The sequence below is a fragment of the Cibotium barometz genome, chromosome 22, assembly GCF_041138505.1.
Source record: "Cibotium barometz isolate CiBa-2024 chromosome 22, ASM4113850v1, whole genome shotgun sequence".
Taxonomy (NCBI): domain Eukaryota; kingdom Viridiplantae; phylum Streptophyta; class Polypodiopsida; order Cyatheales; family Cibotiaceae; genus Cibotium; species Cibotium barometz.
In genome coordinates this window covers 29,020,341-29,047,244 of record NC_141067.1, presented here as the reverse complement: position 1 = coordinate 29,047,244, position 26,904 = coordinate 29,020,341, and the positions used below count along the sequence as shown (strand labels likewise).

The window sequence follows — 26,904 nt, the reverse complement described above, 5'->3', positions numbered from 1 at the left end:
AATGATTTCTGGTGGAATAGATGGTCCAAAGAGCCTAGAATCGCACCCATGCTAAGAAGTCATCATACCCCGATAAGGTCGGGGATAATCTGCCAAAAATCCAAAAAAGCCGCCCAAAGCGCTGTCGAGGGAATCTATACTGCAGCAGTGCTATCAAGTGTTGAAGAAGATCGCGGGAATGCAAGCAACTCCACAATAAGTGAGGTACGGTCTCGGGCATAAGGCAGCAACATCGACATAAAGCTGGAGCAATACGCCTTTGAGCCAGTAGAGTACCAACCGGTAGCGTGCCTGTAATGCCAAAAAAAGACCCGTTGCTTAAGTGGCAACTTTGACTTCCACACTTTTTTAAAGTCAATTTCCACCAGGGCAAAGGCTTTATCCAAGTGCCATAGCCTGTTTCCATGTTCTGTTAGAATATGGAGCGGAGATGAAGACAAGATCTGAAAACACCTAGAGCAAGTGCACAACAAAAAAACGTAGAAATGAAGAGAGAGAGAGAGAATCGTATAACTCTGCTATATACACAAGAGAAAATCCCGGATACAATGATATGAAGTGTGGGGGGGCAAGGGGCCATTTATATGGCCCTAGATGACCAGTCGGCTTGCTGAAAAACAGTCGACAGCCACCAGAAGTGCTCACGACTTGCTCTTGAGTCGGCCAGCCGTAGTCAGTCGGCCAGCTACAAGGGACAGCCTGGGGGCAGCAGAGTCCAGTCAGCTAGCATCTGGAACAGCCGACAGGCATAGGACAGCCTCCCACACCAAGCAAAAATATGGAGAGTGGGGAAAAATAAACACCTAAATTGGGCGGGCACACCCACAAGAGAGGCCCTAGTGTAAGTATACAGATAGGAGATGATTGCTAACACCCCCTCTCAGCTCCTGGATGTGGAACCAACCCCAATGAGCTGGAGTGCCGCCGGAGCATAGCGTGAGATAGAGACTTCGTGAAGAGGTCCACCGCATTGTCCTCCGTCGAACAGAACTCTAGTAAGATGTCATCAGCAACAATCTTTTCACGAACAAAATGCCTCTTGATGACCGCGGGTTCCACCAGTGGAAACCCAATCCCGCCAAGTAACCTCTGCAACCTCACCACCTCGCAAGTAGCACCACAAACAGCTCCTAAGCCAAGGGAAAAACTGTAGCTTGATGTCAAGTTCCTTGTGTCTGGCTCTCCTCCCCAATCTGAGGCACTCCATCCTTGGGAGTCTGACTCCATCCATCAACCCCCCTCCTGTGTAAAAGAGTCCAAGATCCTTCGTACCCTGCAGATACCGCAAGATCCGCAATCCTGCCTCCCAAAGAGTCCTCTGCAAAAATGAGCTCAACAGACTCATCAAGAAGCTCCCGTCCAATCTGGCATTCAGCAACCAGATCAATGAACCATCATACTTCCGAGTCAAGGAGGCATCATACTGCTCACAAGGATCAACAACTGTTACGGTGGGATGCCAAGTCCTGGAAACCTGCTGAAGACCACTCAAGGCCTTCGAAAACTTGTAAACCACCCCCACTGAATCCGGAACCACAAAGCTTGGAGAATGTGCAACATCCGCCTCCTCTTGCAAGTAATCAACTGCCACCTGCCTGGCCTTCCGATAGGTCCCTGTGGAAAGAGCTTCCTCAACTGTACAGGAGTTTCTCTGTCCCGAATGCTACGAGACATCATAGCATAGGTTACCTGTAAAGTTTCCTCTGACTGACGAACACAAGAACTACCAACATCTGTACTGGAAAGTTCCTACCAACTATTGCCATCATCTGGCAAGCCATCCACCATCTGGTCCGGGAAAGCCTGCACCTTCAGCGTATCGACACTTAAGTGGCCATTATGAGACTCCAACTCTTCACAAAACTGAGGACTTGGGAGAGAGAGTGCTGAAAGTTTGTAAACTCCATTCTCCACTCCACCTTCCCGAACTACTTGGCCTGTTGCTTTGTCTCTGAGAGCAACAAAATGCTCATCAAACTCCACCCGTATGCCAGCCTTGCAAACCTGATGCACTGACAACAGATGAAAACCAAGTGATGGAACATACAACACTTGGGAGGAATGCTTCCCCCATCTGCCATCGGGAACTATCTCCAACCTGCCCTCACTATGAACTGGGATAGTGGATGTATCCCCAATAAGGATGTGACCAGAATACCTGCAAAGATCCTGTAAAGCCGTGCGGGAAGGAGTCATGTGCGGGAAGGAGTCATGTGCCTGGAAGCACCACTATCTAGAATCCACTCCCGAGTATTCATAGCGGAGAGTCCTCCAACCTCCTCCCTGCACGAAGAAAATGAAACACCGGTGTCCATAACCTCCAGGTGCGCAAAGGCTGGAGTCTTCACGGTTGCTGCTGAGGATTATGCACCCTTCTCGGTGCTTCGCTTAGGACACTTCCTCCAATAGTGGCCTTTCTTGCCACAATCATTACAGGTCCTCTCGGCCTGAGTTGGGCTTCTTCTCAGAAGACTTCTCTGATGAAGCCTTCCCTTTTCCCTTGTTGTTGTTATTATGGCCTTTCGACTGTTGGCTAGTTAAGGCCTCAAAACCTCCGCCTTGTGGAGCGTTCGTGAATCTTTCCTCCTGGTCCAAGACCATGGGCACAAGCTCCTCCCATGTGATGGTGCTGAGCCTGTCACTGGTAATCAACGAAGAGTAAAAGGTTGAGTAGTGAGAGGGCAAATGTGATAGCAACGTTATGGCCATATCCTCTGATGATATCTCTTTCCCTGCCTGGAGAACTTGCTGCTGAAGAGCCTGGAGCTTGTTGATGTGCTCCCGCATCGTCGACGACTTTGCAGGATCCACCACCTGCATCTGAACTTCCAAGGAGATTCTCTTCATGGGTGACACCGTGTTGTAGAGAGAAGCCAAATGCTGCCAAATACCTCTGGCCAGCGTCATATGCTTGATATGATTGATTCTTGTGGTGTGCAATTGAGGAAGATGAAAGAACGAACTCTGTCATTGACACGATCCCATAACTGTGCTTGTGCCTCTCGTTCCTTCCGAATAGAGGGTAACTCCCCTTCATCTAACTCCGACCGTGGAACCCCAACAACAATGAAATCACCAAGGTCATAAGACTCCAAAACAGATTCCATCATTACCTTCCATATGCTGTAGTTGTTCCCATCCAACTGACGGTCCATTGGGAACGTGGGGAGTGTCGGGATCTTCACGTGCTTCTCAGCCATCTCAAGTAAATCTTCCATTGCGGGGGTGTAATTGAAAAGGGAGGGTGGGTGGGAAAAATGAAGAACTAAACCTGCAAGTGACTGTCCAGCAACAAGGCCCGCATTTCGCTTGCTTCTCCTCTTCCTGTATGGCCCAAAACAGTCCTCCAATCAGCAACACAAATAGCCTCCCTCTTGCTCACACAGTTTTCAAGATCTTCCAAGAGCCTAGAGCTCTACCATGTTAGAATATACAGCGGAGATGAAGACAAGCTCTGAAAACACCTAGAGCAAGTGCATAGCAGAAAAACGCAAAAATGAAGAGAGAGAGAGAGAGAGAGAGAGAGAGAGAGAGAGAGAGAGAGAGAGAGAGAGAGAGAAATGAAATGATATATTAACGTCCTCAAAAGGCCAAAATGACCTATGAGACCAAAAAGGTTACAACAATTGGTGGATCTGATACAATGTCTGTGTAAGAAAAGCTAAAACAACTAAACAACTAACTGAAACTGAAACAACAACTATGAGGAAAAGTAAGGTACTAGGAGCTCCTAATGGATAACATCTGGGAAGGAAAACTCCAGCAATAAAGGTAAGCATCATATACATCACTATCCAAAGATGTCTTTCATCGGTCGATGGCGGATATCCTCAATGTCCTCCATGGTGAATACTTTGACCGGACGTCTCCCATGCCATGCTAGTATGGTCCTGATCCTCTGTTGTAGTCTCTGCCGGTGTCGGGATGGGCCTCTCATCTTGGGGCACTTGGACCGCCCCAGCTCTATAGCCCGATCAATCAGTGTACCTCTGGTGTGGCTATACTCTGGGGCTAGCCGCAAAAATGGAGAGGAGATCCCACAAGCCATGTATGTAGGAGACTGATCTCGTAAGAGCCTCAATCACCAGAGGGGTAGCCGCCAGCTCTGCTCGAATAATCTCATGAGGTACCACGGCCTTGGCTCTAATAATCCTAGCAATCATAGATACCAAAGGCCTCTCCACCCGCCTGCGCTGTGATGGCCCACTGAAGGTCCCCATATCTGCACTCCATAAAGCATAGCTGATGTCACTAGAGTGTCAAAAAGCCAAAGTTTCGTTCGAGGTTCCTGAAACTGAACCTGCGAACACATCCTCTCCAAACCACCTAGGGCTGCATGTGCTCTAGTTAATCTAGTCTCTGCTGCTCTCCTCATCGAAAACACTGGCCCACTGAATACTACCCCAAGATATGTATATGCATCTGTATACTCCACAATCTCCTTCCCATATGTAAATGTGGGAGCTGATCGCCTAACCCACTGTGGTGTGGTGTTAAACACCATAACCTTGGTTTTTCCAAGGTTGACAGACAATCCACTATCATGTGCAAACTCATGTAAAGCATCCAGATGACGCTGCATACCCTCAGGGGAGTCAGAGAGATCAACACAATATCATCAGCATGTAACAATAGTGGGATCCATGTACCTGCTAGCTGGGCTCCTCTGTCCCCCAATCTCTCAATGTAGTCAGAAGCCTCATCCACATACATACCAAACAATAAAGGTGACTAAAATGAACGGCCATGGCAGTTACAGAATAGAAGCAAATGGGGCAGCTTTTAAAATGGAGAAGGGAACGAGCATTCATTTGCAAAAACGAGAAGAGAACGGGCCTTTTGAAATAGAGAAGGGAACACGTATTCACTTTTAAAATCTAAAAGGAACGGGCGTTCGCATAAAAAATGAGAAGGGAACGGCGGTGGAAAATTTCGAACGATCGTGGCAAATGGTTGAGGATGGAACCGCCGAGGCAAACTTGGAACAGCCATGGCAAATTCAAAACTTAAAAAGTACGGCCGTGGCAAATTCAGAATGCTTGTGGCATTCATTAATTAATTAATACTTTTTTAGTGATATTAACGTCTGCAAAAGGCCAAAATTGGCCTATGAGACAAACAAGTAGTACAATGATGTTCCTCTAGTCATCAAGAGGAAAATGTGGAGTGAGCATAAAATGTACAAGTATGACAACACGACCATAGGGGACTCAATAGTGGTGTACAAACGAGAGGGTGTGGATGGAGTACTAGGGATACTAATGCATCTCTATATGCTGAAGGGGTGATACAAGTATGATATGTTATCTACTCCTAACTCCATCCAGTCCCATAGTCTGGGTACAATATGTCATACATCCGATCTGAGGATGTCGTAAATGTCTGGAACATGCGTCCTGGATCAAAGCGAAAATGTGCCAGCTGCTCCTCGACCTCCTGCTGGTGTTGAGCCCGAATGGCCGCGATCTCTCTATGGTGTAGCCGTGGTGTCTGGTAGCCGGCTAGTCTGGGTCGTCGCCTAGCTCGAATCTCCTCCGCTCGCTGAGATGTCACTCCCAATGTATGTGGTTGGGCTACTAGTGCCGATCTCTGGAAGAAGTCAGTCAACTGGGACTGTCTTCCTCCGCTATGATGTGCGGGTGTCTGAAGTAAGATCTCCCTGTGTCTCTGTAGTGCTAGTAGTAGTCTGCCTAGTTGTCTCTGGTCCGATCTCTCCCAGATCTGTCTAAGTGATGTGGTCCCTCTAAAAACCTCAGGATAGCATGCCCTGATCTCCTGCAAAGCACCACATTGGCAAACAAAATGCTCCTCTGTCTCCACCCCCGTCTGGCATAATATGCAAATGTGCCCTGCTCGAGGGATGATGCTGCTCTCCCAGTCTCGATCTCTAGTTGGTGTGATGAGACCCTTAGTTGCCCAATGGCTACTCTGGCTCCATGTGATAAGTGGACCTCCAAGTATCGTGGTCGCTGGATGAAGCCGTCTGTGGAGGTGCTCAAGAAGTGGTCTCTGCAGTAGAGCATCTTCGTCGGGAGTGGCTCATTGGGAGATAGCCAAGCCTCCTGTATGTGGCCCTGCCAAATGTCATGTCTCATGACTCTGTTCCTCTGTGTCTGAGAGAGGCGTCTGTGTGGTGCAGCTAGGTCATACTGTAAGGGTGGTAGTTTGTCAATATCAATCCTGTGTGATGATATCCACTGTACCACCTGGGAGTACCATGATGAGGTATGTCCCTCCTCAGCAAGCTGTCTGGATGCCTCAAAAGCAGCCCGAGATACCTGATTTAGTGGGAGCTCCCGCATCCTTGTGTATAAAAGATATAGTCTGGAACATGGCCTCTACTAACATAGGTGGTACAGCAAACTCCACATGAAGGATATCATGTGGTACTGAAGGTTTGCTGCGGATCACCCGTGAGAGCATCAAAATCTGAGGGCGCTCTATCTGTGTCCATGAGGATGTAGCCAAACCTGGTGCCCATACTGCTACTGCTATGGCCCGAGATGACCAGTCGGCCTGCTAGCCGACAGCCACCAGAAGTGCTCACGACTTGCTCTCCTCCAGTCGGCCAGCAAAAACTCCTGTCGGCCAGCAGCAGCTATAGGGGACAGCCTGGGAGCAGCAGAGTCCAGTCGGCCAACATCTGGACACAGCCGATAGGCACAGGACAGCCTCCCACACCAAGGAAAATTAGGGAAAAATATGGAGTGGGGAAAAATGAGAAAACACCTAAATCGGGCGGGCACACCCACAATAGAGGCCCTGGTGTAAATATACAGACGAGATTAAGCAAACGGTAGGCCTTGGAAGCAGTGAGGAGATGGAATGGGAATGAGGCATAACCCAATCAAAATGCCAATCAAAATGCCAATCTTGTAATGAATCCTCCTCCTCAAGAGGGGGTACCAACTAAAATGGAGCCAGAAGTTTAGCTATGGCGTGCTTATCGGCCTATGATGCATGCCCAGATGCCATTGCCCGGTGGCCCTCCGGAAAGAATGAACCATACCATACTCATCAACCACATCTTGTATCATACGTATTCCCAAAGTCGATAGATGATAAGCCTTTCTTGGGTGATCCAGCACTAAAGGCCGAGGAAAGGCTCGACTCCAATGAATGCTCTGAGATCAGAGCGAGTTTCCTGTATGTGGAGGTCTACCTGACCAGTGGATGAAACATAAGATCTCTTGCCAAGCTGTAATCAAAGAAGTGGCATAAGGGCAACCTGGTATGCGCCCAGTAAGGTGACCAAAAATGACATCCGAGTGATCCAAAAATCAGTGACCATAAGCATCTACTTTCATGTGTGCACACATGGCTACCAACATCTTTGTCCAGGGCTGCGTTTGACGGACAAAGTCAATAAGCAATGTGGCCTTACGTGCCGGCATGTGATAGTGAATGTCGAGAATGTTGAGGCTCCCATGCATTTTTGGCGAGCACACATAAGCACGTATGAGCAGATGAAGCCCTTTGCAATCCGATTGTGTCCGCCACAGAGACAAGCAATGGCACGAGACATAAATGTACTAGTCCAAGGTAACAAAGGAAGGTGAAACTGAATGTACGATGAATGATGATCGATTGGACACTTCGCAAGCGGACATGCAAAGGCCAAGTGGATAGCTTCCAGTAATCAATTTTGCACTCCAATCGAGTCAGCACCCATACCATCTCATCTTTCAAAGAAACATCCCAGCCAATTGGGTGAAAGAGTGCACAGAGCGGAAGCAAAGTGGCACTAGAGTGTGTTGAATAGAGAATGCAAGAGAGAGATATGGAGCAACTATGCTGAATATATTGAAGCAAAACAGTCCCAAGCAAGAGAGATATGGAGCAACTATGCTGAATATATTGAAGCAAAACAGTCCCAAGCAAGAGACACTAGAAGTCTCATAAGTGAGGGAGCAAAATATGTACAAGATTGAATGAGAAATGAGAGGTCAGCACCACCTATTTATAGGTGAGGTATGCTGGCCGTCTGGAGCATATGTGCTGGCCGACTGGTAAAATACCAAAATAGTTGGGAAAAATCCTAGAAAAATATGGAAAAAAGGGGTGGCCAGCCCACAATCAAGGGCCATACAAAAGGGACCAAATGGGCACCAGAAATGGGCAGAAACTGGGGATGAATGTGCTAACACCCCCTCTTAGCAGCAGATGCTGAACAAACTCCAAGAAGCCGAAGATGAGGAGCCAAGGAAGCCTGAGAAACCGGATTGGTGAACAATCTGTAGCATTCTCCGCTGAAGGACAATAAGTACAACGCCTTACTCAAAGATGCGGTACTCATAGGACCACATAAGTCTGCATGAATGAGAGCAAGTGATGCTGAAGATCTGTGTGTCGCCTCCTTCAGAAAGGCGGCTCGGTGTTGCTTCCCCTGTAAACAAGAGGAACAAGCAGAAGACGGAGCCTTGATGGTCGGTAAACCCAAAACCAACCCATCCTTTGAAGCTCGCTATAGAAGCTGATAGCTCAAATGACCAAACCGAGCATGCCAATGAGCAGTAGAAGCACCAAAAGAAAGCAGAGCGGTCAATTTGCACAGACCACTATCCTGGACTCCCTAAGCCAAGATGCTACCAGTCGCCTTATCATGAATGGTAATCTCATAACGAGAAAAGATCACCTCCGCACCCTGAGCTGTAAGATTACTCACTGAGAAAAGGTTAAAAGCCAAATCTGGAATATACAGAATGTCAGAGAAGTACCTCTTGTCCTCGGAAGAGCGGAAGATGGGGATAGTGTCATGTCCATGCACTGGCACAGAAGAAGAATCACCCAAAGTGATCTTGCCTGACCTGGCAGTGAAGTCCTCGAACAACCAATCTCGATGGGGTGTCATGTGAGTAGTAGCACCGCTATCCACAATCCACGACCGTGACGACTGAGAAGTCACAAGAGCAAGTATACGACGAGTACCTGCTAAAAGAAGCCATCATCCTTCTTGGTTTGGGACACCGCTATAGAGGAAGAGTTCTTTGCTGCTTCATCATGGTTCTTCTTGTGACATTGAGGTGATTTATGACCCTTCTTGCCACAATAATGACATTCAATGTCCTTGTTCTTTGAAGATTTGCTGTCGTCTTTATCCTTGTCGGAATCCTTGGTGTTCTTGTCAAAACCCCCTTTCCCTTTCTTTTGTTGATTCTTTCCTTTATCTCGCGTTGCCAAAGCTCCATCAGGGCCACCAGAGGTGCCAGTCCGCTCCTCAAAGTGAGACTCAATCTGCATAACGCAGGGGAGAACTTCCTCCCAAGTAACTGGAACAGGACGAGGAGAAGAAACAAGAGATTGAAAATATGCATCAAACCTCTCTGGAAGCTTGGAGAGAAGCCGAATAGCCATGTCCTCTATAGCGATGTCCTTGCCACAAACAGCAAGCTCATCCCGGAGATCTTTCATCTTCGATATGAAAGCAGATAAAGATGGAAAGGCAAAAACTGGTAAGTTCATAAGTTGCTTTTCCAAGGCCAAAATCCGACCCGGCGACTTAATCTCGTAGAGATCTGCAAAAGCCTTCCAAACTTCATGTGCAGCATCTGCTGTATGCACCTGAGAGAGAACAGAATCCCGACAGTTCAACATCAGAAAGGAGAAAACGCGACGATCATTCGCCTGCCATGTATCAATCTGTGCTTGAGTCGCACCACCGGAAGCAAGGGTGGGAGGGGTGGCATTGGCCGGTGTAACAAGCCAATCCCAAAGATCCACGCTACGCAAGGCTGATTTCACCTTCACCTTCCATAGGGTGTAGTTGGAACCATCCAACTTTGCAGACTCAGAGAACATACGAAGAGAAGTCGGAGCAGCCATCACAAATGCTTGGGCTCAATCTCAGAAATATACACAATCTCAGAAGAAGAAGTGTCCTCCACAGGTACGAAGGGTGCCACCAAAGCGCGAAACACCACAAACCCCCTCTGCAAAAGGGAATGACCACCGGAGAGGAAAATGCAGCCAGAAGAGGGCTGCTGTCCTGAGAAAACAGGCCGCCAATGTCCAAACTCCACGTGGAAACAAACGCTGATTAGAAAATTACCTGACGGCTGCAAGTGATGAAGCCAATCTGGAGAGAAAGTGATCAGCAGGTGCTGTCCAGAAAACGCAGCAACAAAGAGGCTGCAAATCTGAGAAAAAATGTAGAGGAGAGGGTGCTGAAAATAGGGTTGAATCTGGGGCAGCAGAGGAGTTGCTGAATCAGGAGTGATGATACCATGAAAGAGTGCACAGAGCAGAAGCAAAGTGGCACTAGAGTGTGCTGAATAGAGAGTGCAAGAGAGAGAGATATGGAGCAACTATGCTGAATATACTGAAGCAAAACAGTCCCAAGCAAGAGACACTAGAAGTCTCATAAGTGAGGGAGCAAAATATGTACAAAGACTGAATGAGAAATGAGAGGCCAGCACCTTGGTTGACCGTGGACTCTCCATTTGTAGTAAGCTCTCCACTTTTGTAGGATCTAGGGCTACGCCATTTATTTATAGGTGAGGTATGCTGGCTGACTGGGACAGAATATACTGGCCGACTGGTAAAATACCAAAACAGTTGGGAAAATTCCCAGAAAAATATGGGAAAAAGGGGTGGCCATCCCACAATCAAGGGCCATACAAAAGGGACCAAATGGGCACCAGAAATGGGCAGAAACTGGGGATGAATGTGCTAACATTGGGCACACATGTAGACACACACGCACACACACGTCCAACTCTCCTCTATCATCCATGACTCTGCCCATGCTAGCTTTCCCCACACCACACACTCTATGGTCAGTCTACCTATAACTCGCGGCGGTGAGTGCCCGGGGGACTAGGGCCTTTGACACACTTGTTGATACCATCAAAGCATATCAAAACACTTAAACATGGCCACAACCTTAACACATATCCATCATCACTTTGCATAAAACATAAAAGCTGGACAAAACATCCATAAATGCTGAAAATGGAGCTTGCACGTGTGACCGCATAGAGGCCGGAATGGGCCGACCCCCCTCCCTTGGAGTATTTTATTACCCAAGGAGAATAATATCATGTACAAGCTTTGAGGGCCTTACTCTCCCCACGGGAGATGCTGGATTATCCATATACAAATGCCATAACACAGCCCAACACGAGGCAACCAAGCCGGAACATAGGTTGTAGAAATGTTGAACCAACAATATAATCCATATACTTTTTTGTGGGTACTGATTCTTCCCCAAAAACCACGGGTCTTCATGCAATAGAGTTGGCACAGTAAGTACAACTCTCCATTCAGCCGGTACAGTAGGTACAATGGTTGGTACAGCCGGTATGGTGGCTGGTACAGTAGGTACAGCAAGTACAAATGCTGGTATAGCATGTACAGTGACTAGTACAGCAGGTATAGTGGGTGGTACATCAAGTACAGAAGTTGGTACAATCGGTACAATGGGTGGTACAACAAGTACAACAAGTACAAGGACAAGTACAACCAGTAAAATGGCTGGTACAGTAGGTACAAAGGTTGGTACAACAAGTACAATGGCTAGAAATCATAATAAATGATTAAATACCCTTGCCTTAAGTATTTCTTCGCGATGGAAGCCTCCAAAACAGTCCCCAACAGCCAGTATTCTTCATGGGCAGCCTTCAAGAGAGAGAGAAAGAGAGTAGCCATCATTAGGGAAGCCTATAACGGTGGTAGAGGCTAGTGTGTAGCAAGAGAGCCTCCATTAATGAAGAGAGAGGGCTCCAATTAAAAAATAGATTTGGGCCTCCCATGAGCTAAAATGGCAAGAGAAGGCTACAATGACAAGTGGAGAGCCACACAATAGTTGGAGTGACAAGTGTGAGGCCACTTGTCTCACTTTGATCCACTTTCTGACAAGTGTGAGGCCACTTGTCTCACTTTGATCCACTTTCTTGCCACATGTCCGAGTCTAAGAGATGGGTTCTCCCATAATCTTTAGCTCTAAAAATATCCCAACTAGTAGACATTCTGTCATAGGCACTTTGCCAACTCTTGGTATCTGCCCAATTCCAGATGTAATGACGCGAACAAAATTTCCATCGGAGTCGGGCCAAAAATAGCAACTCTCCTAAATTTTAGGAGTGTGGTCTTTTGTATTCTAGGATAATCCCCCATTCCCAAAGCTTGTACTTTCCAAATATTTAGACATCCTGGAGTCCACCAGACCCCTTTCATACTGGGAAATGTCCAGGCTGGTGACATCCTCCCCAGCTTCTTAAAAAAAGTTATGCCAACTTTAAGCTTCAAGCCATATATTCAAGATATAATCATGTCCCATCAAGTGGGCGAGATGAGACAATCTCAAAATTCCAATATAACTGAAGAATCCATGTCCCAAAGAAATGGGTGAGACTAAATAAGTCTCCATAATACTAATATCAAAATCATGTCTCAAAATAAATGGGCGAGAATTCCATGGCTAGACACAGGCACAAGAGCCAATTGTGTCTCAATCACCAATATTAATGAGATAATCATATGCCAATGAAAATCACCAACCAGGTGCTAAGACACTAAAATAAGTACCATGCACAAGAAACTAGTGCCTCACAGAGAAACATGTGCTATGCACACAAACTAGTGCCATTCAAGAGCACAAACCATGGTGACAGAAAAGCTGGTTCTCCATAGTTCTGGCAATCCTTTCTCCCAATCCGAACAGTTCCCATGTTCTCCCATACAATCCCAACTCTGATCAACAAGCATGGTGTGGAAACAATGAAACATTCACTCCACAATCGCAACACGAATCCACGTGTATAGTGGAGTGTTCATTGAATTGCCCTCTCACAATCCCAACATGAATCCACATGCATGGTGAGATGAACAATGAACCTCTTGGCCTCTGTATGGGAAGATAGTGATTCCAATAAGTCCAGATATCATAATCATGTCCCAAGTAAATGGGCGAGATGAAATAAGTCTCCTACCAACAAGGCATCGGTCCACATGATCCTTGGCATAGACATAAGTCCTGTGCCAACCAGGCGTCATGTCCACTTTACCACTTGCACTCCGTGCTGGTACTCTGACCACACACCTTGGATGAGAGGTGGGCTCAAGTAACAAGATAAAACAATCACTCGCAGGCATAGATAACCTGGTGTTCCATAAGCATTTCTGCTACACATAGTTTATAGGCATTTTGGCCACCAACTCACACTACCCTCTCAAGTGCCCATGTTCCCTTCCATTTGCTCTCTATTGTTCCACCCACACATGGTAGTAACAATCTTCAAGAGAGCACGTAGGACAAGAGAACACTACACAGGGTATGTTGTGCTCCACACTACCCTCTTTGCCCTTTCTTCTAGACCATTACTTACATTTGGCATGTATACTCCTTGGACAGAGACCGTCGCCCTCGGCTAGCTCTAGAGTCTTGTATGCAGCTATATCATGAGAGGTTGAAGGAGTGGGAGAGAGAGCCCAGATTCCCCTCCATCGTGCGGAGAAGACGCCCACCACCTTTACTAAAGCAGGTATGGTACTTGGAGGTAGTTGAATGGTTTCATGCACATGGATCGCAGATGGATCATCTCTCCTCATTTCAGTACAACCTAAACTCCCTGCACCTCAAACTCTTCATGACAAGAGATCAACTGGATCATCCGGTGGGATCTACTTGGCCTACACATCATCAGAGATAGGGACGGAATGTGAGTTCTACAAAGACACTTTTTGAGACTTAAAGGGGATGGATTCTGTGATATCTTGAGGTGCGTTCAAATCCACATGTCACATGCTATGCACATTGCGATTGGTCAGCTCGGAGCATCCTCCCACTGCCTTCGAGTAGAGATTGGGAGAGCCAAGAACATCCCATGGGAGGAGTGGATATGCAGAGTATGCACCATACGGGAGCCAGAGGATGAGGTTCACTATACGTTCAGATTCCCAGTGTATTATGAGATGTGCGAGAGATTTCACTGCTTCTTCCAGGAGGTGCTTGGGCCATTGGCACTTGTGATACAGAATGAGGACCAGAGATGTCGGGGGATTTACGTGATACAGCTCAAACAACATAGGGACGGAGTACTGAGAGGACATGCTAAGAGACAAAGATGTTGCTGAGAGATCCATCACTGATTTCTTCATGGCTCGAGCTTCCACATCAGCCACTCATGCCTAGATGTATTTCCAACATGAAATACCTCTCAAGGAGTAAGCTAGGCCAAGTTGAACCCCCAAAATGCCACAAAAGCACAGCAATGAATTTGTGAAATTGGGACTAATTGTGTAACATCACTAGCTTCCTTACAATTTGTCCATTTTTCTCTGTGAAATTAGGGTGAATTAATAATGTTATAAGCCCAATTGGGTTCAAATCTTACAAATTCATTAATGATTTGTTATCAATGGTATTATGGTTCAATTATGATTTCAGTTCTCAAACACAATTATGAATGTTTTGCATGTACTTTTAAGGCTTATTTTGGCAGCATCTATGAAAAATGATCCATTTTTCTATGTTCTAAGGTTAGGCTACACTTTTTTAACCCTACCCTTGAACAAAATTTTACGAATGTTTCAAAAAGATCCAAAACTTACAAATGTTTTTGAAACCCATTTTTCCAACTCACAGTAATTATGAGGCATACCCCCTTTGAGCAGGCTGACTAGCCCCCTTGAGGCCCTATAAATAGGTACCTGATCCCCCCATACAAATCATTAAACTCGGAGCTCTTTATTGCTCACTGCTTAGGACAACAAACGATTGAGAAGTGCGAAGAAGGATCTGCTAGCCAATGTTTGGATTTAATAGTGGAGTTCATCTGCACCTTCCGCTGGGATCATCAGAATTTATCATCCTTTGTACTTAAGACAATAAATTGTATATTTTTTCATTGTATATGATACAAGGATTAGGTTAGGATGTCTCCAGCCACGTAGTTGAGTGGTTAGGGGGTTGAATTCTCAGCGACGAGAATGTGGGTTTCACCCCGGGGCCCGGGCTTGCTACAATGAAGGGTTGGGCTTTGGCACGTCGGGGCGATGTAGCCTAAAATCTCTCTCAAAGAATTAGGATTACTGTGTATAATTGTGTTTGAAAATCTTCCACTGCACCTCTCTCTTTGTTAGCACTCTGACAGCACTAGTAATCTTACATACTCACCACACACATGAACAAAATCTGCTCTGCATCTGCCTCCATTCTCCATTTGCATTGTGTGGTGTTGTCTTAATAAAGTGAGATCATCACACCCCGCTACACTTTATAGAGGGTGAATTTCTCTGTCCCTCTCTCCAACAGGGGATGCGTGTCGGAGGCAGGCAAATAGCGCACCTAGTGGATTTGCTTTTTAATAGATATCTGCATGCACACAAACACATGCAGGTACTCATGAAGCATAATTGACGGACCACGTTCATATGTAAAGGGATGAGGCTTCCTTGATTTCAGCATTGCAAAAGCTCTAGCACATGCATTAAAGGATCCTAAGACATAGTTATAAAACTAATACCAGATTTATCCCTCTTTGTGTCACTGGAATTTAAAAGTTTGCTCCCGTACCTGGCAGGGTTATTCACCCCAAGTGATGAGTTGGCGGAGGAGCTTACAAAAGCATGTGAGAAGGCTGGAGAAAAGTTATGGAGAATGCCAATGGAGGAAAACTACTGGGAGATGATGAAGTCAGGTATTGCAGACATGGTGAACACTGGTGGTCGACCTGGTGGTTCTATTACGGCATCCTTGTTTCTGAAACAGGTATTTTTAATTGTAATTATTGTAGAATTCAAACATTTTATATATTTTTTGTAAGGTTTCCAACTTCCTAGTCGATGGACTTTTTGTCACATTGCACCACTTTTTGGAAAGATTGTTCCCCCACTTGGAAAGCATTGGCACTCTCAAGTGTAAAAAAGAAATTAAAATTTGGGGATGTGGGAATATGTTATCCAATACTATTTGATACTAACCATAAAGTCAAGGAGGGTGTATTTGATCTGCACTTGCCGAAACTGTGACTGGATGCAGTGTCTCGAGCTGTGCTATTGATGCATAGGTTCCTGCTAAGCAGATTGCTGCTGGAAATTTTTGGCCTAGAAAGAAAGATCACTCATAAGCTCTGAATAACTAGAGTGTTATTTTCAAAGGAAATGATGTTCTTTTGTAGTACCTTATTAATCATGTTGAAAACCATGATCTTGGTTCTGCCAATGTGAACTATTCTTAGTGGATCTGGATTCTGGATATTCCTACAATTCCATTGTTGTGACTGCATTGCAAGAACATTATCCTAGACCCCTCTTTTTTTTGTCCATTTACACAGGCTGCAAGCCCATCTATGTAATGGCCAAACATTGGGTGGGGAATTGGACACCGGTCTTAAACCAATACTGCTGAAAGTATTTATTACCTGCTCTTAATTTTCAAGCTGGCTATAGGTCTTCCTCGATCCATGCCATTCTGTTTTCGGCCTGGCATGTCTAGGCCTTAAGTGTTAGCTTGTGCTTTGAACAAGCCAAAGATGCCCAAATATTCATGGGTGTACAAGCTTTGGGAATAGAGGATTGTCCAGTACTAGAACTAAGCGCTTGGGACTAGATCATGGCACGTGGAATAAGACATTCGACAAGAACTGGACTTCAGATAATTGGTTTTGTGCAGGGAAGCGTGCTTGGAATGCCTTGAAGTCTTGGGGAAGGATTTGGCACGGAAACATGCCCTGTTATGGTGTTATACTCACTTATATTCTAGAAGACCCCATGTTTTTAAAGGTGTTCACATGCGCTTGTTATTGGATGGACAAAGTGGCACCCTGTGAGTAATACCTTTCACATGTTTATGGCTGAGTTGGTGGGCATTGCTAAGGTTTAAAGACCAACAAAAAGGCTTACGTTTATCATCACAGAGATGCAAGGAGTCATTGTTTTTCATTCCACCACCTCCTCCATCTTCGCATAAGGCTGGTGCACCCTTTTCCTGCTTCTGTACTGTTTCCCATACATCCGTATGATGCTGATGTCATCAGTCCGTATGTCTGTACATGCTGAACCTGTAGGGGACAGTTCTGTACGGTACTAGCTGTCTGGGCTGCTGCTGCTGTTGACGTCACCTGTTCTGTAGCTGGTACTGTTGGTGATGTCATTTGTACCTGCTGCTGGCTGTGTTGTACTTGTTGTCCAGACAGCTCACGCCACATGTACTTGATGCTTGTGCTGCTGCGTTCTCTTATACAACGAATCTTGATGGCTCTGTTGGTGCTACCTTGGTGGCTCTGTCGATACTTGCTGTTTCCGGTGTTGCCAATAAGTTTTTGAGTGTGCCATGAAGGCTTGGTAAAAAGCATTCTTGATTTTGGAAAAGCTGCTTTGATATCAGTGATGTTATTGGTTTATCCTCTCCCGCATTTATGTGATGTTGCATATCTGTATAAATGCTATGTCCTGTGATAATCTGGCGAGAACCCCAGTGATTGGGTGGGCCCCCAAAGCTTGTACAGTTGAAAGACTCCTTGGTAATAGAGATATCCGGCCGCAGGCTTGGGGGGGCTTGGCCCATTCCAGCCCCAGTATGGTGTCGTATGTGCAAGTTTTATTTTTTTCATCATTTTTGGATTTTGAATAAGTGGTTAAATAGCTTTATTTAATACCTTAATACGCATTGATGGTATGAAAGTGTGTTAAAGGTCCTAGTCCTCTGGTTTCTCTCATTGGTATCAGAGTAAAGCTTCCTTCTCTTTTACAAGGAAGAGAAACGATCATAAATGGGGATAACACTTGCCATCTGTGCTGTTAAGCATGGTCAGCCAGTTCACAGTTGATGAACGGTGGCAACCGCCATGGAAAGGACATCTTATGGATGGAGTATTTCTCCATTGATTTATGATTAAGAAGCATTTCCTGACAACTTTAAAATCCCATTTGAATTTTGAGGAATAAGGATTTTTGTGCTCCTATGTTGTCAAGGACAACACCTTAGACAAACTTGTTGGCAAAGGAAAGCTAATTACTTTTCTAGTAAATATTCGAATTAATATTTTCTTTTGACTTAGCTAAAAGTTTGGTGTTTATCATGCATTTATAGAAAGTAGGTGAAAAGGCTAACCCTTGTATGCTCGTACAAGGAGAGTAGTGTGTTGGTTGAGGGAAACACTATCAATGGCTGAAAAAAGCCTGGTTTGTATTGTTTCTCATATGGACTGGTCCAAGGATTATGGACTATCTTTATGGAGCATTATTGGTGCGAGGATTTATTTATATGGTTATTCTTTGGCCAAGTGATTCTCAGGCTCCAAGGAGTTTATAAATCCCTAGTGATTCCAGCTAATAATCAATCTATGAAAGTAGTTGATATAACTTCATCCTCTTGACCTTGAAATTCCCCAAAGTAGTGATAGTTGCACATGACAAATATCCATAATTATGTATTGATGTATTTCTTTAAATTGTGCAATCAATACTTTATTTCCAATGGTTCTTAACTTCATCTACAAATAATCTCATGAATTTTGGAACCAGCAAAGGTAATAAGTGGACTAATCTAATGAAGATTTCCAACCATGCGTAGACCACTTGGCTTTTTTATTGTTACATTGGAGATGGTAACACCACTCTATCATAGGGTGAAATGTGGACACTAGATGTAAGACTCCTCACTTGATACACAAGTGAAACACACAAGATTAGAACAACATAGAAGGGTGCAGACAAGCTCACCTCCCAACTGTGGATTCTCCGTCTGCCCATTGGAGCGAGCATGATTAGAGGAACTCATTCTCAATGTAGTCTCCAATCTCTAGAAAACTAGCTACTATTGCTTGCCCGTGAATAGCGGCAGACACCGACTCCTTTCGCTACTCTGTCCCCACAGCTCCACTCAGGGGGTGGAAGGTTTGGAGTGTTGTAACCCCACACATATACGAATGGGAGCCAGTGTCTCCAACATATCAGCTCCTTCGACGGGAAGGCTTCGGAAGAAGCTATAGTAAACTGGCTGCCCTAGCATCTTTTTTTTTTTTGAGGGGGGCGGGGGGGACTTTGGAGGGAGATCCCACACCGCGAGGCAACAACCACCATTGCTACCAACTCTGTAAAACGTCGGATCAAATGGCAGATTGGGCTAGCCCGGTTGCCTCTGCTCCAAGTTTGCTGCGGCTAGTGGGTGGCCGGAATGCTCCGGAGAGGTGGAAAGGCAGGGGGGGTCCAATGTAGTCAGAGCAGAGGAGAGAGTCGGAAGAGAAAGCAAGGGTGGGGACTGAGGAGGGGAGGGATGATGGGGGATGGGCAAGGGCTGAGAAGGGGGGCTAGGGTGGAACTGTAACTTGGTTGAACACAATGCTAATCAATACACTTAAATACACTAAGATTTGGTGGACACTTGCTCAAATACAAGAAGTAAATTGCTGAATTGACAAGAGACACAATGAGCCGGAACGGCCGATCCCTCCCTCAAATAAAGTATATTGATCTTGGGAGAATCAAGTACATAGTGTCATGGGCCAACACATGGTAGCAATAATCTGCAAGAGAGCACGTAGAACAAGAGAACACTACACAGGGTATATGATCTTGTAATCCGGTTCCTCCCTCCTGCTACTTGCTTCCATATTTAAGCATTAAAGCTTATCAATTGCAAGTAGAGTCGATGACAGCGGAAGTCTTCGCGATGGAAGTCCTTGGAGTGTTGAGATCTTCAATTTGTCGCATTTCTTCGCGACAAAAGTCTTCAAGAGTATGAAGGGAACCTTGGGAAAGCTTCCCCTATGGTTCAACCTACCTCGTGTACTGGCCTGGAGCACGTCTATTTTGGTATAGTCTCATGAACGGGGATTGTCCATACCAATGCTGCATTGCATTGCATAGCATCTTTATGTGCTTGCTTGCAATTGAAATTGCATGCTGTTTTCATGCTTGCTTGACCAATGTGTAGTTCCAAGTAAGGGGACGCCCGCCCACGAACCGTGCATGTGAAACTCTCTGCTGACATGGTTATGTGGGCATGTGACAGGTGGTAAGTATTGGTCATAAACCTAGCCTTAGGGGTTAGCACTAATTTATAAGTGAGTGTGTACACACTTCATTAAGTTTTGGGCGACCAAAACTCACTTATAAATTATGACCAGCCGGGTGTTCACACACTGATGTCCCGAGGTGGACATAACCCAATGTCCACCGCCCAAACCTTATTCCCTTTGTACAAAGGGAGCAACCAGCCATGTGTCCACTCTAGCTTGCTCCACAAAGCACCTGCCTGCCACCTATACTGGACAGCTCACCACCTCACTACTACTCCTCTCTCTAGAGATTGGCGCCTCCTTCATGAGAGCTGTTGGGCTGCATTTTCTGCACATTCTCCTTCCCAACTCCATTTCCAAGCTTGCTAAGGTAATTTTCAAGCTTCCAAGAGTGTTTCCGGATGCTAATCACTCTCCTACACACTGCCAATGACTGAAATTCAGAAAAACAGCTCTCTTTATTGCTGTAATTTTTGGTCTTTTTGCTGAAAACTCTAATTTCAGCCCTCCATAACAACTGCCATGGACACCAGTCCAATGTACATACATGATAAGAAAGCACGGGTGGACCAATTGGGTGGCCAAATGGTGACATCCCCCCTGGCTTCTAAATAGTTGGCCGCAACTAAAAAGCATCCAAATATGTCTAAACGACATGAGGGTAATCTCTGAAGAACTCTTCATCTACCCATTTAGCATCAATGGAAAGATAGTTCTTAAACTTCACAAGATAACGCCTGACAAGTTTACCTGCAATAAGCTTGTGTTCCTTGTGATAGACAATCTGCTCTGGCTGCACGATCTCCTCAAGCTCATCCACTTCTGGTGGATTCTCAATGACCGTTTCAGTGGGCTCCGGCCCTACATACTTGCAAAGGAGACTCACATGAAAAGCATTGTCTATGTGCCAATGACTAGGTAATGCCAATCTGAAAGCCACTTCATTGATCTTCTCGATCACTCAAAAAGGCCCTTAGTACCTGGTGGCAAGCTTAGGATATACACCCTCTTTGCCAGGCCTCTTTGCAAGTCTTGCTTTCTCAAATTTCAGCAATACCCAATCATTCTCTTTAACATCCAATTGCCTTCTATGCTTGTCGGCAGCCTTTTTATGCTTGTCTTGTGACCTTGCAATGGCTGTCCGCACCTGAGTAAAAGCAATATCCAAGTCTCTTACATACTCATCAGTTGCAAATATCTCATTCTTTGTGCGAAGGATGGGTCGCAAAACCACCTTACCATAAACAATCTTAAACGGGGCCTTTCCCGTAGATGCATGCACCGTGTTGTTGCATGCAAATTCCACAAGCGGTAAGTACTTCTCCCAAGAAGACTTCTGATCTGCCACATAACATTTCAAGAGATCCAACACAGCTGAATTTGCAGCCTCACTTTGCCCATCCATTTGAGGGTGATAAGCTGACAAGAAGTCCAATTTGGTGCTCATATTATCAAATAAGGCTTGCCAAAAGAGACTCGTAGTCCTGGGATCTCTATCCCCCGCAATGGACTTCAGCATTCCATGATGCTTGAACACTCGTGCAAGATATATTTTAACTATATGCTCAGCTTTGATGGTCTTTTTGACCGGCAAGAAATGAGCTTGCTTGCTAAACGTGTCCACAATTGTCCAAATTGCATCATTACCTTGTTGGTTGCGTGGCAAGTCCATAATGGAATCCAAGGTAATACTTTTCCATGGCTGCGTGGGAATAGGCAATGGCTGAAGCAAACATGGTGCCTTTTGCCTATCAAATTTCACCTTTTGACAGGTGATACATGCACGTACATGTGCCTCTATGTCCTTCCGCATACCTGGCCAAAAGAAATACCGCTCAATCATGTGCGTAGTAGGCATTATACCTCTATGACCAGCATATGGAGGAGCATGGTACTCATCCAAAACCTTTTGCCTCATGTCAAACACCACATATAGGCAATTATCTTTCATGAGATAACCCTCTTTGATCACATATGAGGCATGTGCATGACCAGCCATCAAATCAGCCCATATAGTGGCAAAATCAGCATCCGTATGATACAAATCACGCATGGCAGACAAGTCCCCATGAGAGGCAACGGAGATAGCTGCTACATATGGCTTTCGTGACAATGCATCGGCCACTACATTCTTCTTTCCTGGGGTGTGCAAGATCTGAAAATGAAACATAGAGAGGAAATTGGCCATCCTCATATGCTTCTCTGACAACTTAGTTTGGGTAAGAAAATACCTCAACTCTGGTGATCTGTCTTCACAGTGAAATCAGTCCCAAGAAGGTAGTGTTTCCATGTAGTAAGTACATGAATTACAGCCAAGAGCTCTTTCTCATAAATGCCAAGAGATAGCTCTGCATCATGCAATCTATGGCTCTCATAAGCCACAGCATGTTCCTCTTGATTAAGGATAGCTCCTATGTAATTTTTAGATGCATCATAATTCACACTAAAAGGCTTTTGCAAATCCGGAATGATCAACACTGGATGCATCTTTTAATTTGAGGAATGCATCCCTCTCTACATTAGTCCATTTAAACACGGCCTTCTTCTTTGTCAAATCATGCAAAGGAGAAGCAATCCATGCAAAGTGCCGAATGAACCTGCAGTAGTAAGAGCATAATCCAAGAAAACTACGGATCTCATGCACTGAACTCAATTCGTGCCAATTCCGAGTTGCATCAATTTTTGCAAGATCCATCCGCACTCCATCTTTGGACACAATATGCCCAAGATAATGTATCTCTGACAAGAAGAACTCTCTTCTTTGTATTTATGAAGGGTTTATGCTTACGGAGTTCTTCAAAAACAATGGCCAAATGAGCTCTATGCTCTTCTTCGGTCTTCGAGAAGACTAGGATGTCATCAAAGAAGACACTTGTAAATTTTCTGTACCCACGGAATATACGATCCATCATTCTATTGAATGTTGTCGGAGCATTTGTAAGACCAAAAGGCATAACAAGATACTCATAAAGCCCAAATGCTGTCCTGAAAGCAGTTTTGTGTACATCCTCAGGCACTACACGCACTTGATGATACCCACTCTTTAGATCAATTCGGCTAAAGCATGCCGATCCATCCAACTTGTCAAGGATGTCATCTATGCGTGGAATCGAAACCGATTCTTGATGGTAAGCTTATTCAAAGCTCTATAATCCACACACATATGAAAGAATCCATCCTTCTTTTGAACCAAGAGGACGGGTGGACAATATGGAGAAGAGCTTGGCTGAACCAAACCCTTCTCAAGAAGCTCATTCACCTGCTTCATGATCTCCTCTTTTTGGGATGCACTTACACGATAGGCTGGCCTATTAGGTGGTGAGCTACTCGGCACAAGATCAATGCGATGATCTTCCGGTCGTACGGGTGGCAACTCATTTGGTAACTCAACAGCAAAACAATCATTGTGCTCTTGCAAAAATTTCAGCCTATCATTACTAAGAATGTTTACATGTACCTTAATTTCCCCAACATGATCTCGTACAAAAATCAAGTACGCAAAAACACTCTTTTTCATTACTTTCTTAATTTGGACATGAGATATAAGGGGAATGGCATCACTCTCTTCACCAGCATCAATTACATACTCTCGGCCTTTATGCATGAAGGTGATCATGTTGGTCTTGTAAGCCTTGCACGGATCAATACGTGTATGCCAAGGCTTTCCAAGCAATACATCATAGCCATTCAAAGGTGCCACAAGAAAATCCTGATGATCCACATAGCCTTGAATGTGTATGCGTAACTTGCCAAAAATAGGCATGACCTGCACTTCTCTATCAACAAAGGCAGCCCTTGCTTCAATTTGAGGACCCATGTCCTCCACTTCAATACCCAAAGCAACTGCCATCTGTGTGGATATGAAATTTTCAGATGCACAATCACATGAACAAAGCGGGTTGATCCTTGAGCTGTCCCCAAGCTTTACATACAACCCTGTCTTTGCTATCATGTGAAGTTTTGCCCTACACATCCGGAACCATATGCACATTAGGCTTTGATGCATTTGCATTATCACGCTTCTTCTTGTTTGGGCATGCCTTTGTAATATGCTCGGTGCTACCACAAGTACCCCTCACTCATATATTGCTTTTTCTGCTCCGGAGTGAGACCATAGTCTCTCAGTTTGAAGGGACGCTTCTTGGTAGTGTTATTTTCAGTCTTTGGATCATTTTTATCTTGGTTGTGGTCCTTTTTAGGTGGCTGTCCATTATTTTGCAGGTTTTGGACAGCCCTCTCTTTGCCTTGAAATGAGGGTTTAGCCTTATTGGATCGACTCAATTTGAGTTCCAATTGTTCGGTGGCGGTGGCAGTTGTGATTAGTTGGTGTAAGGTATGACCAGGATGCATTTGTAGTCCCGCTTTGTACACGGGTTGCAATCCCGATTAAAACCTTCTCTTCCTTTCCGCCTCGGTGACATGCATGAATGGAGACACCTCCAAAAGCACTTTCCAAAACTTTTGTACATATGCATTTACCGATTCTCCCTCGTTTTGCTTCACCCAATCCCACTTCATTGTTATCTAATTCAATGGATTGGGAGGCAAGAATTGAGCATAGAACCTCTCCTTGAACTCTTCCCATGATCTAACTGGATTCTGTGAGAGCTTCTCCATGAGCCACCAATGGGCAGCAGTGCCTTTCATGAACATGCTTACATGCCGGATCATGGATTTTTGAGTGAAATCCTCATCACTGAAAGCAATATCAGTCTGGGCAATAAAAGCAAGTGCCTTTGATGCATCATATTTCCCATGATATGTATCAAACTTCACAGATTTATCTCTGGCTTTGAAGTCACGAGACTTTGATGCATGTGCGTGCATCTCAACATGTTTTCCCCCATGTTTGTCCATTGGGACAGCCCCTGTGAGACAGGCATCATTTTAGGACCAAAAGGTGATGCATAAGGCATAGATAATTGTGCCCTGTAAGCATGAGGCATGGCTGGTTCCTCAACATGCATTGATACATTTTCAGCCATAGCTTCTCCCTCACACGAGCACACTTGAAGGCATGAGTGGCATGAGAGAGACGTGGAATACCCGCACCAACAGAAAATTGCAGCCCGTGTTGCATGTGTTGTGCATGCACATTTTTAGTCGGCAATGGCATTTGACATACATTTTGACCACTGCTATAAACATTGTATCCTTCACGGGCTACATAAGGTATTCTTGCATAGCGTGAAGTCACTGATTGTTCCTCTCCCATAGCATGGAGATTCATCCACTTAGACATAAGTTCTTGTTCGAGCACCTGTGGGGATTCCAAGACATATGCGATGGTTGCCTTTTCTGCATAGGCATCCTCGGTACGAGCCAAGTATGCACATGTTGCATCCCTCGGTTGCATGTGCAACTCTTGAGCAATCATTGCCATTGCATGATCCATATAAGATTCAGCTTTCTTGGCCTTCAAACGGTCATGTACCAATGGATTCTTGCGGTGGTAGAGATTCAATTCTTCTTGTTGTGCATGGAGAAGAGCTTGCATACGAGTAAGTTCAGCCCTCAAGACTATGGACTCTTCTTTCTGCATCTTCTCTTTGCCAGGGGACGGCTGTCCCACATATTCATGTTCCCTATTGTGCACCACATGAGTTTGCTCATCTTGTAAAGCATTGGAAGCATGCATTTCATTGTCCCTGCCTCTTGTATTAGCATCTCCAATATTCATTGTATGGCTGTCCATAATGTTCTAAGTGTAGAGATAGCTAGTGTTCACGGTAAGCATCTCTCACGATAGAAGTGAAAGAGAACCGTATGCTCTGATACTAATGTAACTTGGTTGAACACAATGCTAATCAATACACTATGGAATCTTCTTTCTGCATCTTCTCTTTGCCAGGGGACGGCTGTCCCACATATTCATGTTCCCTATTGTGCACCACATGAGTTTGCTCATCTTGTAAAGCATTGGAAGCATGCATTTCATTGTCCCTGCCTCTTGTATTAGCATCTCCAACATTCATTGTATGGCTGTCCATAATGTTCTAAGTGTAGAGATAGCTAGTGTTCACGGTAAGCATCTCTCACGATAGAAGTGAAAGAGAACCGTATGCTCTGATACTAATGTAATTTGGTTGAACACAATGCTAATTAATACACTTAAATACACTAAGATTTGATGGACACTTGCTCAAATACAAGAAGTAAATTGCTGAATTGACAAGAGACACACAATGAGCTGGAACGGCCGACCCCTCCCTCAAATAAAGTATATTGATCTTGGGAGAATCAAGAACATAGTGTCATGGGCATTTTTGACCAGATTTTCATACCAATGCATATGAATACAGTATTTCAAACAAGTGGTTGTCGATGTAGACTTGCAATCCACACTACCCTCTCAAGTGCCCATGTTCCCTACCATCTTCTCTCTATTGTTCCACCAACACATGGTAGCAACAATCTACAAGAGAGCACGTAGGACAAGAGAATACTACACAAGGTATGTGATCTTGTAATCCGGTTCCTCCCTCCTGCTACTTGCTTCCATATTTAAGCATTAAAGCTTACCAATTGCAAGTCCTTGGAGTGTTGAGATCTTCAATTTGTCGCATTTCTTCGCGACAAAAGTCTTCAAGAGGATGAAGGGAACCTTGGGAAAGCTTCCCCTATGGTTGAACTTGAGAAAGGAGGGCTGAAATTAGGGTTTCAGCAAAAAGACCAGAAATTACAGCAATAAAGAGAGCTGTTTTGCTGAATTTCAGTCATTGGGAATGAAAACACTCTTAGAAGCTTGAAAAACACCTTAGCAAGCTTGGAAATGGAGTTGGGAAGGAGAATGTGCAAAAAATGCAGCCCAACAGCCCTCATGAAGGAGGCGCCAATCTCTAGAGAGAGGAGTGAGGTGGTGAGTTGTCCAGTGTAGGTGTGGCAGGCAGGTGCTTTGTGGAGCAAGCTAGATTTGACACATGGCTGGTTACTCCCTTTGTAC

The 26,904-nt window shown here is 45.0% G+C and overlaps 1 protein-coding gene across 4 annotated transcripts in view; it reads left to right on the top strand.

Moving 5' to 3' along the window:
• Positions 1-26,904, top strand: part of LOC147626511 (leucine aminopeptidase 1-like) — an 83,538-nt gene that overhangs the window by 51,385 nt on the left and 5,249 nt on the right. For all 4 annotated transcript variants that reach the window (XR_015268606.1, XR_015268607.1, XR_015268608.1 and 1 more), the window contains one exon: positions 15,522-15,709. Coding sequence is in view for 1 of the 4 variants with exons in the window: in XM_086816591.1 (XP_086672717.1) it covers positions 15,522-15,709 (188 nt within the window). In the remaining 3 variants the exon portion in view is untranslated. The remainder of the gene's footprint in view (positions 1-15,521; positions 15,710-26,904) is intronic.